The 15,117-nt window shown below is 43.8% G+C and overlaps 1 protein-coding gene across 3 annotated transcripts in view; it reads right to left on the minus strand.

Moving 5' to 3' along the window:
* The window catches only part of ABCA1 (ATP binding cassette subfamily A member 1), a 119,778-nt gene that overhangs the window by 88,308 nt on the left and 16,353 nt on the right, over nucleotides 1-15,117 (minus strand). For 2 of the 3 annotated variants that reach the window (XM_045839983.1, XM_045839986.1), the window contains exon 2: nucleotides 10,544-10,707. In XM_045839983.1, coding sequence (XP_045695939.1) covers nucleotides 10,544-10,609 — 66 coding nt within the window. In that variant the 5' untranslated portion in view covers nucleotides 10,610-10,707. Of the gene's footprint in view, nucleotides 1-10,543; nucleotides 10,708-12,403; nucleotides 12,580-15,117 lie in introns of those variants that run through there. The other variant, XM_045839984.1, reaches the window with a different exon arrangement.

The raw sequence follows: 15,117 nt of genomic DNA on the forward strand, positions 1-15,117 counted from the left end.
GAGTGCAAGTCCTCCTTCACCCAGCAAGGCCTGGTCACCATCTGGTTGGTTAGAAAATCATTTAGCTTTTAAGTAAGCACGATCCACTGGGTAAAGCAATGAGGTTTCTCTAAAGGAAAATCCTGCCTCAATGATTTAAAAGGGGATAAATAATCACAGGGACAGGATGGAAATCATAAGATATAATTTAATTGAACCAGAGGTGTTCAGACAACTACAGATGCTCGTCTCCATACAATGGAGTTACGTCAACTTCCAAATCTACTGTTAGTTGAAAATACAGAAGTCAAAAATGCATTTAATACACCGAACTTAGTGAACATCATAGTTTGGCCTAGCCTGCCTTAAAACATGCTCAGAACACTCACATCCACCTATCACTGTGCAGAATGATCTCCCACAATGAACACACTGTAGAGTAGGGGCCAGTGCCCCTCATGATCGTGTGCTGGACTGGGAGCTGTGGCCCACGGCTGCCGCCCGTCCACCAACACAGGAGAACACCAGATGGCATCTTGCTGGCCCAGAAAAAGATCAAAATTCAAACTACAGTTTCTACCACATGAATATCATTTTCCCACCACTGTAAAGTCAAAAATTTATAAGACAAACGATCATAAGTCGTAGACCGTCTGTAGTTATACTGCCTGGAGTCCTTCATCTCTTTCTCCTTTCATTCTTATGCTCCAAAATTCTAATTAGGATGAACACCAACGAGTCCAAAAGAGTCGTGGGGCCTTGGGGTTATGAAATCACAACTGAGGCCTCAGAGCCCTAAAGCCAAGAGAACACCAATATGAAATCTCCCCCTTTTCTTTTAACAGAATTCCTTTCTTGATCCAGAAGTCCATACATATTTTTTGTAGAAAAATTGAAATTAAAAAAATAGATATAAATCACCCCTAATACTACTTTACAAGGTGAACCCCTAGGAAAGTGAACTAACAAAATAGTTCTGTTAATATTTTTGTCTCTTATTCTAAGTATATATAAATATTTTTTCCTTACAAAATTGAGATTATACGTCATATATAGTTTTGTATTTTGCTTTTTCACTTAGTATCAAACTGGGAGTGTTTTCTATGATATAAATATTCTCCTAAAATATGGATTTTAATGACCACTTAATACTCCACACTGGGAATGGATCCTAATTAAGTTAACCTTTCTGCTACTGCTGGTGCTTTCAATTGTTTTGAGGTTTCTTTTTACTATTTGTTGTTGGATTTTTAGAATTTTAAACAGTTTTTAATTTCCAAATGCCTTTGATACGGTTCCACATTAACCTCTTTTTTCAAAAACCCTCCTTTTGCAAGGTTTTTATATCATATATCGTCTATATATTTATAGATGATAACAGTGGATGTCCTGAAGTGATAAGAAAATGAGTGGTTTTTTAAATACTGTCTTGTGTTTCCTAAATTTTCCAGCACTAAAAACTACTGTTGCCATATAACTATGAAGAACGGTTTGCTATAGATAGCACACCAAGCAAAAACAGAAGACAAATACCGTACGTCCCTCTCTGAAAGAAGACACACTATCACTAGGGTCTCAAAGACCAAAGATGGGACTGGGCTTGCTCAGTATTTCTATCAATAATTCCAAAGAGGCGGCAATGCACATGAAATCCCCAGGCTCTCCAACGACACTGCCCCCCCTCCCCCACTGAGTGGCAGTCCCTCCTGGGCGGAGCTCCCCAGGCACTCCCCGCCTTCATCCGCACTTGGCACAGCAGGGGCCCTATGTACACAGGAGCTTCTCCCCTTGTTCCCTGTCTTCTCTCTAAGCCTATTATTGTACTATGAGGGCTTAAAAAACGCTGGCTGAGTAAGAGAATAAGCTGAAGTTTATAAAATAATGAAGATGGAAATCATTTGAGCCCTCTGGGAAAGCAATCTGGCCACATGTAGCAACAGACATGTTCATCCCCTTTAACCAAGTAGTATCACAGGGAATATACCTCCAAAACTAAATTCAAAATATCGAAAGCTACACATATGAAATTACTTGTTCTGTGAAACACTATAATTGAAAAACACTGGAAACAGTTGCACAGCAATTGGGAAATGATTAAATTATCATACATCTACTCAACAATGTAGAAGGCAGTCATCCCAACAATGTTTATGAAACACAGACCCTATTAACCATATAATACTAAGTGAAAAAAGAACACAAAATTGTATCCATTCACAGCTTACAGCTAAATAAAATCACAAACATTAACAGACAGGAATAAAACTTGTTTAAAATGGCATAACTGTGGATGAATTCAGAAAAGAATAATACCCTCAGAAAAAACAATTAAATGAAGAGTGTGAGTAAGATCGACACCAACCTTGACGCTCTGAAGCTACGATTTGTACTTTTAGGATAAATAGGAGCTCCCATTCATTTCAAGGCCAATATGTAGTAGGCACGTTACATATGGATTATTTCATTAAAGCCCCTGTGATGTGGGGACCATTGTTGTCTCCCTTTCATATGTGTCAAGGCCAAATCTTCAAGGACGGGGGGTCACAGAGCTAGTCGGTGGCAGGGCTGAGATTAGTGGCCAGTTCCTTTCAACCCCAGAGGCCACATAAAATTCTATCTGATACAGTATGAGGTCCAGGTAGGAAATGACTCTACTAGGTGGCATGGTCAAAAACCATCAGCGTGTTCCATACAGGTAAAATGTTCTCATGGCCAACAGATTTGTTAGAGTCACAGCCAATACTGAGCACCTACTGTGTACCAGGAATGTTTTATATCTCATCTCTGATATTTAGTTCTCACAATAACTCTATGAGGTAGTTTGTATCATTACCATTTCAAAAGTAAAGAAACTAAGGTTCTACGAGGTTCTGAGCCCTAGTCTGGTAGGAGAGCCCACCAGCACTGGGAATCAGATCTACTGACCCCTAAATGTATCCTTTTGCATTCATGTTTTTTAGTTTTATTATTTTTGTTTTGTTTATTGTCGTTCTATTACAGTTGTCCCAATTCCCCCCACTGTTGCTCTCCCCTGCCCCACCTCCCCGCCCTCCTCCACCAGTCAATCCCCACCCTGTTGTCCGCGTCCATGGGTCATGGTCATTTATACTTGTTCTTTAACTAGACCCTCCCCCTTCTTTCCTCCTTCACCCCCCTCTGCACCCCACTCTCGTTGTCCCTGTCAGCCTGTTCCTTGTTCCCAGAGCCTGTCCATGGCTCTGCTTCCATTTTATTCGTTTGTCTGTTTTGTTCATTAGGTTCCTATTATAGGTGAGATCATATGGTATTTGTCTTTCACCACCTGGCTTACTTCACGTAGCATAATATTCTCCAGTTTCTGACAGAACCATGTTTAGGACATACAACTTTTAAGATGGCCACTTAGTCTGTCACTCACTAGCCCTCCTGGGCACTGATCTGACCCAATGAATTAAGCCTTATAGACCTGGCCACCTCTGCAGCCCCCACATCTAGGACCCTGTAGGGCAAGAGATGCTCAAAATATGTTGGCTGACTGAAAAAAGTGAATGCATTTTCCCCATGGCACCGACAGCAAAGGGAACAAAGAAAATCATACAAATCATTTTCAGCTTCTGAAGCGAGTGGGCAGAAGCAAATCAGGAAAAGAGGTAAGAAAAAGGATGATGATAATACGAATGCCTAACACTTAAACAGGTCTTACTATTATTATATTCATTTTACAGATGAGATAACTGAGGCTTAAAGAGGTAATAAATTGCCCAAAGCTATAAGGTTGGGAAGTGGCAGAGGCAGGATTCAAAGCTAGTCAGATTCAAGGGCCCCTACTCTGCTCTTAGCCACTATCCACCCAAACCTCCTTATGCCCCCTGCACTGTCACCAGAGTATTTAGGTTACTGATCTTGGAAAGCCCTTGTTAACCCGAGTCACTAACATGTATGAATGCATGAAGGGACTGCCTCCGAGGCTCACGCCCCCAAAAGCTAAAAACTCTTGAGACACAAAATTGAGTTCTTGCCCTTTTACACTGTACCTCTACAGTGACTTCCATCATTGAACACAAAATTCACCTTCCAACCTCAGGGGGATAATCTAGCGTTTCTCATCCTCCTGGCCTCCCTATAGGAACCAAACTCGACTACTGCCAGGCCTGCCATGCTGGCTCCACTCATTAAACAAAGAAGATTTCTCCCCTGTCCCTAAACTTGGCACTTTTCCTTCACCGAGGCCCTCATAAAGAGTTTGGAAGTAAAACTGATGCTTTACTCTTACAAACCCCTATAGAAAACTCTTCCAAATCTTGTTTTGGTACCTACCCACCCACCTCCCCATCTCTCCTCCAGAAGGATGGAGACATGGAGAGAGGAACACTGTTTCCAACAGGTGTTTCTCACCAAAATCAGAAACTGGGGAGCCTTCCTGTACTGTTGGGTATTAAAGTAATGATTCTGATGCTTAAGTGAACGGCTATGCCGAGCTGCTCTGGGGAGCACCGAAGCACCACTTCGGACGTCCGTCTCATCCTTCCTCAGCTGTCTCGTGAGATAATCCGAGCATGCAGGATTCCTCAAGGGCAGCACTACTGACACTTCGGACAGGTCACTGCTGTCAGGGACTCTCCTACAAACTGTAGGATGTTTGCAGCATCCCTGTTCCCTGCCCACTAGATACCAGCCACACCGACCACACCTGCCCAGGATAGTGACAAGCAAAAGATATTTGCACACATCACCAAATGGCCCTGGGGCATTAGAGTAGAGAAGGGATACTTTTTGGAACTTGACAAGGTAATAAGATTCAATGGGAAAAATAAACAAATGAAACTATCAAAGTATATTCTGAGACAAAAAAGGAAGTGTGATCTTTTTTTACGTTTACTTTTTTATTGTATTTTTTCCAATTACCATTTAGTTCCCTTATACCCCACCCCCACAGACACCGCTGTCGTCCACATCCTTGAGTCCTTTATCATGTCTGCTCAACCCCTTCCCGCCCACCCACCCTCCCCTTAGCTGTCAGCCTGCTCTCTATCCATGAGTCTGTCTCTATTTTACTTGTTAGTTCTGTTTGTTCATTAGGTTCCACACGAGTGAAATCATACTTTATTTGTCTTTTTCTGACTGGCTTATTTCACTTAGTGTAATGTTCTCCAAGTCCACCCATATTGTCACAAAGAGTAAAACTGGGACAATGAGTTACCCCAGATCTCAGCGTGTTCAAAGTAATAGCACACTCTGTGCTGTATCAGCATCAAAATAAAAAATACTTAGCAAATGACCAAATAAATAACCTCCAAACAGCTCCCGAAAGACATAAGATTTTGATAAATGTTCCCAAAATAACTAGAAAAGGAATCACTGTTTAATAAAAGCTGCTGGAAAGACATGGTATGAATGAAAGAAAAATTAGTTTTGGGCCTATCCCTGAAACTATACACTTTAATTAGGTCTGTATAAATTGAAGTGAAATCTTGAAGCTCAGACCAGAGAAATGCTAGAGAGAAAAAGCGATTTTTAAAATCAGACCTGCCCTCCCCCTAAAACTATATAATCATGCATTGATGGTAGTTTTTTAAATTAGTTTAATCCTTTGGAAGGACATCTCATCACAGACTTCAGGGGCCATTTCCCTTTGACCTAATAATTGTACTCCTGAGATTTTGGCTTAAGGAAGTAATACAAAAGGATGAAAAGGCTAGATGTATAAAATCTTTATGGTAATTTATTTGTAACAGCAAACACTGGAAACAATCTACATGTTGGCAACAAGAGTATGAACTTATAAAATAAAAACTATACTGATGGATTACTATAAAGCTACCAATAATGTCAATGGAATCAGCCCAGAGTAAATTTGGGACCAAAAGATTCAGCACTTCCTCTAACCTAACTACCTTACTAAGCTATAAAACTCTCTTCACTGGGAGACAGGAACGGCAGTGCACACCTCTCAGGATTGCCATGAAAATCAAGATAATGGATACAAAAGTACTCTCAAAACTACAAAATGCAGCCTATATACCGAGAATCATCATTATGAATATGACGATTATTTGGAAATATGGGAACAGACACACCAAATAATGTTAAATGAAAGAAGGAAACAGCACAAAATGGAACCCATGAAGGTAATGAGTTCAAGTTGTCTCCTTAGGCTATCCTCACTCAAGTCCTCTCAGTGCCAAGGACCACACACAATCTGACCACCAGAGGCGCCTTCTGCACAGAAAAGAAAACGCAACTGCCCTTCTCCAAACACAAAGCCCTGGACGATCTGGACCTGCCTGCGTACAGTGCCCTTGATCTCTGGGCTCCTGATATTCCCCTGCCTAAACTGCTGCTGGAACTTCAGGGTTCACGGCTAGAATGTCATGACCCTCCATTCTAAATTAAGTCCCTATCCACAGCCTGGTAGTACCTAACACAGTACCACAGCTGGTCTGGGTTATTTTTCTTCATGACACATCACAATATGTTATTATTTTTACTTGTGTGATCATGTGGTTCATATCTGCTTCTCTCACTAAACTGCAAGTCCTGTAAGGGCAGGAATCATATGTCTACCTGGTTCACCTGGTTCGCTATGTACTCAGATGACTGCCCCACAGGCAGTGATGCTCAGTCAATATTGACCCAAATGAAACAATAAATGGCTACTTGTTCTAATGTTCTTCAGTCCATAGAAGAGGAAACTAACACCTAGGAGAAGGGTGTTTCCCTGAATCCGATGGCATATGGTGGCCAACCTGGAGTTAGAAGTGAATTAGAATTCGATAATAATTAGAATTATTATCTGGATTTGAACCATCACTGCCAGGCCAGGACTAAGAACAGGGAAGAAGTGTGTCAGGGGAAAATGGAAATGGGGAGGGGAGAGGGAAGTTTTCATCTATTCTGTAAAACTCTACAATGGCTCTTAAAGACTTTTAATTTTTGACAGCTTATTCCTGTCATTAAACAATGCCCAAATACCAATACTCTAATTTATGCAAAAAAAAAAAATAGAATTATCTATTTTCCCAGCCTTATGGCTCAGATCTAATTGAGAAAATATTTAACAGCAAAGGGAAAAACAAGTGATCTAGCCGCACTCTGTTCCATCGGTTCCACAGGGACCTTGGCCTCTGGCTCATCCTAAAACCAGGTGAGGATCCTGAAACTCTGAAGCCCCTCGCCCTTCCTGTCCTGTTTGTGCTGAATAAGTGCCACCCACACTAGTTAACTGTTACTTTGGACCCAAACTGAGCTTTGCACCCAACTTTCGCAACTCAGTTTCAATGAATTCTTTGCCCAACAAGAACAGCGGAAAGTTAATCCTGGCTGATGGTCCCCGTGAGCCTGCGCAGTGTGGGCACCAGAGAGGGGTCCCCAGGATTCACGAGCAAACAAGGATACACAGTGAAAGGCCAAGCAGCCCCCTTTCAATGGGGTTGCTCTGGCTTTTACATATTCTCTTTGTTCTTCCTGGCTCCTGAGCAAGGAAGCCTCCTTGAGACCTGCAAACTAATAGGCTCATTTAATGCATTCACCTCTCATTCAGCAAATACTTATTTAGCATATCCCAGACGCCAGGCTCTGGGGCCACGTACAGACTCCGGGGTCTCAGAAGAAGGGAAACGAGCAATGATTTTCTGTACATTGACTGGTTCTGACTATGTGAGCTAACAAAGTGGCACCAAAACCCTTAACAGGTTCCACTGTTCAACAACATAATCCAGAAACCCACACCAGTTGCATTGGGAAGCAGCTACTAGTCAGAACTTAGGGTCCAGAGACATTAAACCTTTAGAGCAGACAAAGCAAAGCTTGCTAAGAAGGGCCTGTGCCTGTAAGGCCACCAGAAAATTCATTCTAGTGCTACTTCCACGAATGATCCACTCTGGACCCTTGTCCCCTACCCCAAACCCCAGTTCAGTCAACGGTAAGGGGGGCAGGCCAGATCTTTCCGACTCTGACAATCTAGGCACCAGCAACCTGAAATAAACCACCTTTCTCGTTCAGCAAAATACATTTCCTTTAGAAATCAGGAAGGGAGGTCCCCAGGACAAGCTAGCAGGCAGTTGACATATCATCTAGAAAAGTCCTTTGGTGTCAGGAAATTGTGTCCCTACTTCCACCTTCAACAGAAACTCTGCCACAAGACAATTGCCTTTGGCCAAGCCTGCCTGTCTCTCCAATCTTAACTCTTTGCAAACCCATGAGCTATAATGAGCAAGAAGCAACAAGCTCAAGAACAGTGGAGACTGACCCAACCAGAATGGCCCAACCCCCACATCCTGTTCCAGGACCAATTTCTTGGCTGACCCTGGGGAAATTTCTTCTCTGCTTTGTGCCTCAGTATCCTTATCTGTAAAATGAGAGGCTCTGGACTGTCCTGCTCTTAAGGTCTCTATCATTGCCAAGATGATATGGTTCTTTCCACTACTCATTGGTCAACGGACACACCACAGCAGGAATGTTTTCCTACCATATGGGCTGTTATAACCAGGATGAGAAGAGGCAGGAGACCTGGACCACATGGTAGCTAAGAAATGAGGATGGGAGATGAATTTGGACTCGGGACACCAGAACCTGGGAAAAGCCATGGAAAGCAGGAGAAAGAATGAAGAAGTCAGAAACTTCAAGATCTTGAGACAAAGAATTAAAAAAAAAAAAAAGCACTGAAAAGCAATTTGACATAGTGGTTTAGAATACCAACTCTAGAGTCAGATGGTCTGCATTTGAACCCTACATGTGCTTCGGTGGACCCCAGACAAACTACTTGACCGCCCCAGCTATAACAAGGTAATGAGTACTTCATGGAGTCAGAAAAAGATTAATTCAGTTAATATCGCACTATTTAGTGCCTAGCACATGGAAGTTCATTCTAGGTGTTTGCTTTCCTTATATAATGTCAGGTTTTATATTTTGCCATTATTATTATTACTAAGACAGGTAGGATGTTAGATACCTAGATTCTAGTTCCTGCTCTCTCATTAATGATCTTGGGATTCAGGCCCCCACGAGTAACATGAAGGGCTGAACAAAATACTGTCTCTCAAACTGGAATCTATGTGTGTGTGTGTTTGGGTGCATGCGTATGTATTCCTGATGGATTACATGACCTCCTTGTGAGCACCTTAACCATTCTGTGTTTTCACTTCAATGGTCATCTACACAAATCAGAATCAACATATCTGGATTTTCTAAATGCCTACTTCATAACAAGTTTTGGCACAAGATTTCAAAGCCTAAGTTTCTATTTGTGCTTGATTGTGTTGGCACCAAGGTAACTGTGGCAGACTAATGAGAAAGGAACACATGCAGACGTGATTTATGAATGATGAGACCGGTGGTCCAAGCGAAAGTGAAATGGTATCACATGAAGGTCACGGGAAAAACGGTTGGAGAACCGAATGCTTAGAACACAGACTGTCCAAACGCAGAAGGATGGCACCTCAGCACCCACTGCCATGTTCATGTTATTGCTTGGATTTGGTTTTAGCTACACAGTGTGAGCTGTCTTACTACAATCATTTGAATTGTATTGATTTTGCAATCTTGTTTGCATTAAATTTATAAGCACTATGAATCATATGGTTATATAATAGCATTAACAATCAGAAGTTTGTATCTAGTTTCACATACATAGATTAAGTAACATTATAATAAAAAGATTATTTGGTGAATACAAAGGGACATTTGCATTCTTTGAACATTTCTGTTCCTTTAAAAAAGGTCCAAACATTACTATAATTTGAGAAACACTAAATTAATTTCTCTCCGAGGTCCCTTATAGCTCTTTGAGTCTAAGAAAAAAATGATCATTTTTGACTACAAATATGTTAAGCTTTGTTAAGACAGCCAAGTGGGGATGCAGGCTCAGAATTAAGGAAAAAAGGAAGGGCGGCAAACAGATTCAGCAGCCAGCTACAGAGAGGCACAGCTGAACTCGGGAGACTAGATGTGATTTCTAGGAGAGTTCAGAGATAGAGAAGCAAAGAGCTGGCATCTGAGCTTCCAGAAGTTCACCGTGCCTTACAGCCTCCAACGAAAAATACCATTCATTTACCTGCGCATTTTAAAGATGATTTTCTCGGGATTACCCCAAGAATTCCCGTGCCATACAGGGAGTGAATGGCTTAAAACCCTCCACAGAAATAAAAACAAGTCTCTGGCTTATTTTCCTCCAGGCTTGCAGTCTGAGCTGAGAGAGTCCACACTGACACTAAAAGATTCTGTCTTTCTATAAGCCGGGCGATTAGCTCGCTTCATTCCCATGCCCCCAGACATACAGGGGCCCAGTAGGTGCTCTCAGAGAGCCCGATGGCCCCTGCGGCTGCAGGGAAAGGAGCCGGTGGGATGGTCAGGGGCGTCTGCACCAGATTCTGGAGGTCAGAACGTAGCACAAACCAAAGCTAACATTTCTGCCTGGTTGCAAACCTGCCTTCAGTGATAAGTGAGAGAGCCACCAGAGCCACGTTCATTCCATCGCGTTGAGAAAACCAAGATGATTTTCTTTCCTCCCTCCTCCAATCCCCAACTCAAAACCATGAAGAAACACATGGGAGAACCCCCGCCCCACCCCCGAGAAACCCAAGCTTACTGTTTGCCTTCTTCTGAAAGTGAGGTTCTTCCACAGCAGCAGCCTCAGCTGAGGCCAGCAAGCCATGTTCCCTCAGCTGGTGCCCACAGCAACCTGAGTGTAACTGGGAATCCGTGGAGGCAGTGGCCGGAGCTCACAGCAGGGACGCTGTGGCTGGTCATTAACTGAAAGATAAAGCAGGAAGAGAGAGAGCTGTCAGTTACTGCTGCAAAGCCAGACACACACCAATGAGGGCTGTGGCTCCAGCCCCCTCACCTGAGACCTCGATCCCAGGTCTGCATCATGACTGCTTCTCAACAGGCATGAGTCCTAGACTTCCAGCCTCAGCCTTCTCCAGTCAACAGGGATTCATTTTAGCTCCATTGCTGTGACCATTTGGGAATGAAAAATACCTTTACAAAAACAGCTTTAAGTGAGTGAGGTGAGGTGGTCAAGACGCTGAGGTTGGAAGTGGTATACTAGAATCCCAGAGGCCTGCCTCCCTTCTCTGAAAAAATGCCTCCCCTCACATAAAATATCAGCAGCATTCACAGATCTGGCCTCAAACTTGGAGTCATTTTTGCTATTCCCTGAAATTCTCTGCAGACCATGTTATCACCTGGCTGCAAAGTTGAGTTGCTCACATGATAAACGGCACCCCAGGAAAGCAGTCTCCCAATCTGGAAAGCCACTGTGTGCCTTAGATGACTGGGGATAACCACCAAGGAAATGCTAAGACACCTGGCTCCTAGGTTTTGAGGACAACCCCAGTGATGTGTGTCTGTGGAAAGAAAACAGCGTCCCATGGAGAAACAAGTCAGCAGAGGCAGGTGGGGAGCATCACCTGTGAAACTGACAAGCTCCCACTGTCCAGACATCTGCACCCTCTGGCCTTGCTCCATCTGCACCTGCACAGAGGGGCCAGCTGCTTCTTGTCAGGTGTCACAGGTGCCTCCTTGGAGGACTGTTCAGCCACGCTACGAACAGGGGAATACGACATTTCTATGCGTCCTCACTGCCTACTCCACAGCTGTATTTATTTAATACTGGAATAATTCCAAGTAGTCATACGAAAGTTAAAGTTGGGGGGAGGGGTAGAAAAATGGAAAGTGGAAGAGAAAGGGAGGGATACACAGGTTAAAGCAAGGCCCTGCTGGCACTTGGTAGTCATGAACCCTCAGCAGAAACCGGAAACCAGCTTTACTTCTAAAATGGCTCAGTACACCATCGTGCTCTGTAGTGAAGCAGAGGTGGGAATGGGGCATTCATTGCATGTGAGGAACAGACAGAAAAAATAGCTAAGAATGTAGCGACCACTTGTGGATACAAAACAAAGCAGCAGACTGAAAGCCCATGCATCCAAATCAGATCTTGGTGCAAGGTCAAGTTTAGTAGGATCTTACCCTTTTTTCCTTCACCCAACAAGGACTTGGATTAAAGTCTTCTAGGGAGAAAAAGAGAATGGAGGGAATTTGCAGAATCTGGGGAGAAGGAATGACCCATTCATTCATTATGTATTCAGATTCATTCCTTGACAATCCAACAAACCACGGATTCCTCTGAAGTACTCAAGACTTAGGATATATTCATTCAGCAAACCTACAGAAAGACATAGACCCACAAAGGTCTCGCTCCAAAACAAGGAAGAGTTCAACTGGCACAAAGTCACTTTGTAATTTGGTGTTTACAGGATCACTGGCCTCTGAGCCCGGAGAGCCAGAATGCCATTGTGTCTGTAATCCCAAAATGTTTTCAAGTGGCCTAGGACATGACTTGCATTCCAGTAACAGGGAAAGAAACAATTAGCTACAAATATGTTTCCAACACAGTACACAGTACATTAAAAGTGCCAAAGAAATTAGTTCCTTTCTCCTAACTTACCGTTCTCGGTTCTGTCAGTACCCCCTGGCACAGAAATGGCTCTGTGATGTCCAATGGATTTCTAGCAAATCCACTGTGAGTGTCGGGAAAGGTAGGAAGGGCAGAGGAGGAAGGGCAAAATCTGAATAGCCTAGGGGTGGAGTCCCCGGGGTATTGCCTCTGCTAAATTTGAGCGGAAAATCTCAGAGGAAGGAAAGACATACCTCCAAAGAAGGTACATGAGACGAGAAAAATCAGGAGGAGATTTCAGGGAGGGTATTTTCCTAAAATTTGAGTTTCTGGGTCTCCAGCTACCAGTTCTGACCCCAGGGACCCACCAGGAGACACACAGAGAAGGTGGGCAAAAAGGAGCCCAGAGCAGCAGGAGGAGGCTTGCTCTGGTTTTGCTGGGTGCAAACGGCCCAGCTTTTTGCCCCAGTTCCCCCACCCACCTTGGCATGTCCCCGGCTGCCTGCGTAACCCCCTACTCCCACTTCACTACGCAGGGATCACTGGGAGGAGCCATGCCAGGCGGAGGAAGGTTTGATAAAGGCCAAACCCCTCTGCTAGGTAACTGGAGCCAAAGGGACATTTCTACATCAGTTTTCCAAAAGAGTGAGCAAACAAACCACAACTAAAAAGAAGGCAGGACTATGAACTAGGTTTCCCAATGTTCCAAAGCAAGGGGCACACTCACTTCTGCCCCTCTGCACATTTCCAGTCACTGGCTGGAAAGGGTCCCACTTCTCAGTCACTGCCAGTCGATAGAACACTCTCATCCCACATCAGCCACCTCGCTGGCCCCCCAATCTTGCCCTGTTCCATCCATTCATCACAGGGCCACCAACGTTCTTCAGCTAAACCAAGTATCCAGTAGTGCCACTCCCCCACTTAAAACCACCCCCTGAGGATAAAGCCCAGCCCTCACTATACTTCACCTGGCATCCCTGGGAACTCCAGTCTCCCCTCCCCCCACTCCCCACCTCCTGATGCCCCGAAAACCACTTACAGGGTCTGAATGGGCCACACCTCTCCTGTCACTGGGACTTCCTGGTGTGTCCCTTGTCCTGTCAGCCTGGCTAACTCTTCCTCCACCTTAGGTCTCCATGTAGCTGTCTTTTACTCAGGATCCTCCTCTGATCACCTCCCTGCACTGTCATCTCGGTTAGGAGCCCCTCCGTGGAACTCCCTGGACAGCCTGGTTCCCCTTGCTGCCCTTCTCCCCACATTCTGAGTCCAGGCAGGGACCATTCCTGTCCCTGGCATGAAAAAAACGGTACTGGGCATGTAGTAAACACTTAAGAGAATGTTTGCTTAATTAATTAATGAAAAGATGGACATGAGAAATAGGGTTATGGGATATAAGGGTGGTGGCATTTCTGGGCCTGTGGTAACCGATTTCTCCAGCTTGATTAACTAATTCAGACAAACTGTCCCCAGAGAGGGAGCTCTGTGTTCAACGGGCTTCCACCACACACTCCTGACGGCCACAGAGGACTGCCGAGCCTCCCCGGTGACTCCTGGGGCATCCGGGAAACTCTAATTGAATCTCGGTCTGCTTCCCACTATCGGCGGGTATAGCTTAGCACGGAGCAGGCCCTCCCAAGGCCAGGGGAGCCACGAACTATGCTTTTGGCCAAGCTTCACGTTCAAGTCCTGTGCACACTCTTTCCAGGTCTTGTTATTGGTCACCCAGATGGACCCACCCCTTGTCCAAATTCAACAGATGGTTAGTTTCCAAACCCTAGCTTTCTCTTGTACAGTGTGGGCCTGGAAGGAGTGGCTGTTCAAACTTTGGCCAATTTTTTTAAAGAAATTTTCACTTTAAATGCCACTGGCATTTTAATGTTATTCATATCTAGGAAATACAACAGACTGCTAAAATATGACCTTCTAAAATAAATAAAGATGTTCAACATCATTAGTTGCAGAGTATTACTTGTGCAAAAAACCAATGAAATCCTATCCTTTGCGACAGCATGGATGGACCGAGAAGGTATTATGGTCAGTGAAATAAGTCACTCAGGGGAAGAAAAATACCATATGATTTCACTTACACGTGGAATCTAAAGAACAAAATACACGAACAAACAAAACTGAAACAGACTCACAGTAACACAGAACAGACTGATGCTTGCCAGAGGGGAGGGGTTTGGGGGAACTGGGTGAAAAATGTGAAGGGATTAAGAAGTACAAATTGGTGGTTACAAAATGGTCACGAATGTCAAGTGCAACGCAGGGAATGTACTCAATAATATTGCGATAACTGTGTGGTGCCAGGGGGATACTGGAAATATCGGGGGGGCAGAACGCTTTGTAAAATATGATTGCCTAACACCCGAAACTAATACAAAATAATATTGAAGGTAAACTGTAATTGAAAACTAAGTTAAAAGAAAGAAAGAAAGAGCAGCCAAAATCTTCACTACACTTGTTATTGCTGTTGCAACAGACCTATAGATTTTACTTAGGCTAAAAGGAGAACACCCAATCAAAACCAGGTTTAGTTGTAGTTTAAAAAAAAAATCAATTCAATTTGTAAAAACTCCAATGAACCACTACCACAAACCCACTAGAACTACTAAAATTTTTTAAATTTTAACATGTTAGAATGTGAAGCAACGGGCACACTCATATACTGCTTATGGGAATGCGAACTGGAACAGCAACTTTGCAGAACAGTCTGGCGACATCTTGTCACTACACACACACTGATGACACAGCCCAGTCGCCCC

The sequence above is a fragment of the Phyllostomus hastatus genome, unplaced genomic scaffold (assembly GCF_019186645.2).
Source record: "Phyllostomus hastatus isolate PE091 unplaced genomic scaffold, TTU_PhHast_1.1 phas_contig_34, whole genome shotgun sequence".
NCBI lineage: Eukaryota > Metazoa > Chordata > Mammalia > Chiroptera > Phyllostomidae > Phyllostomus > Phyllostomus hastatus.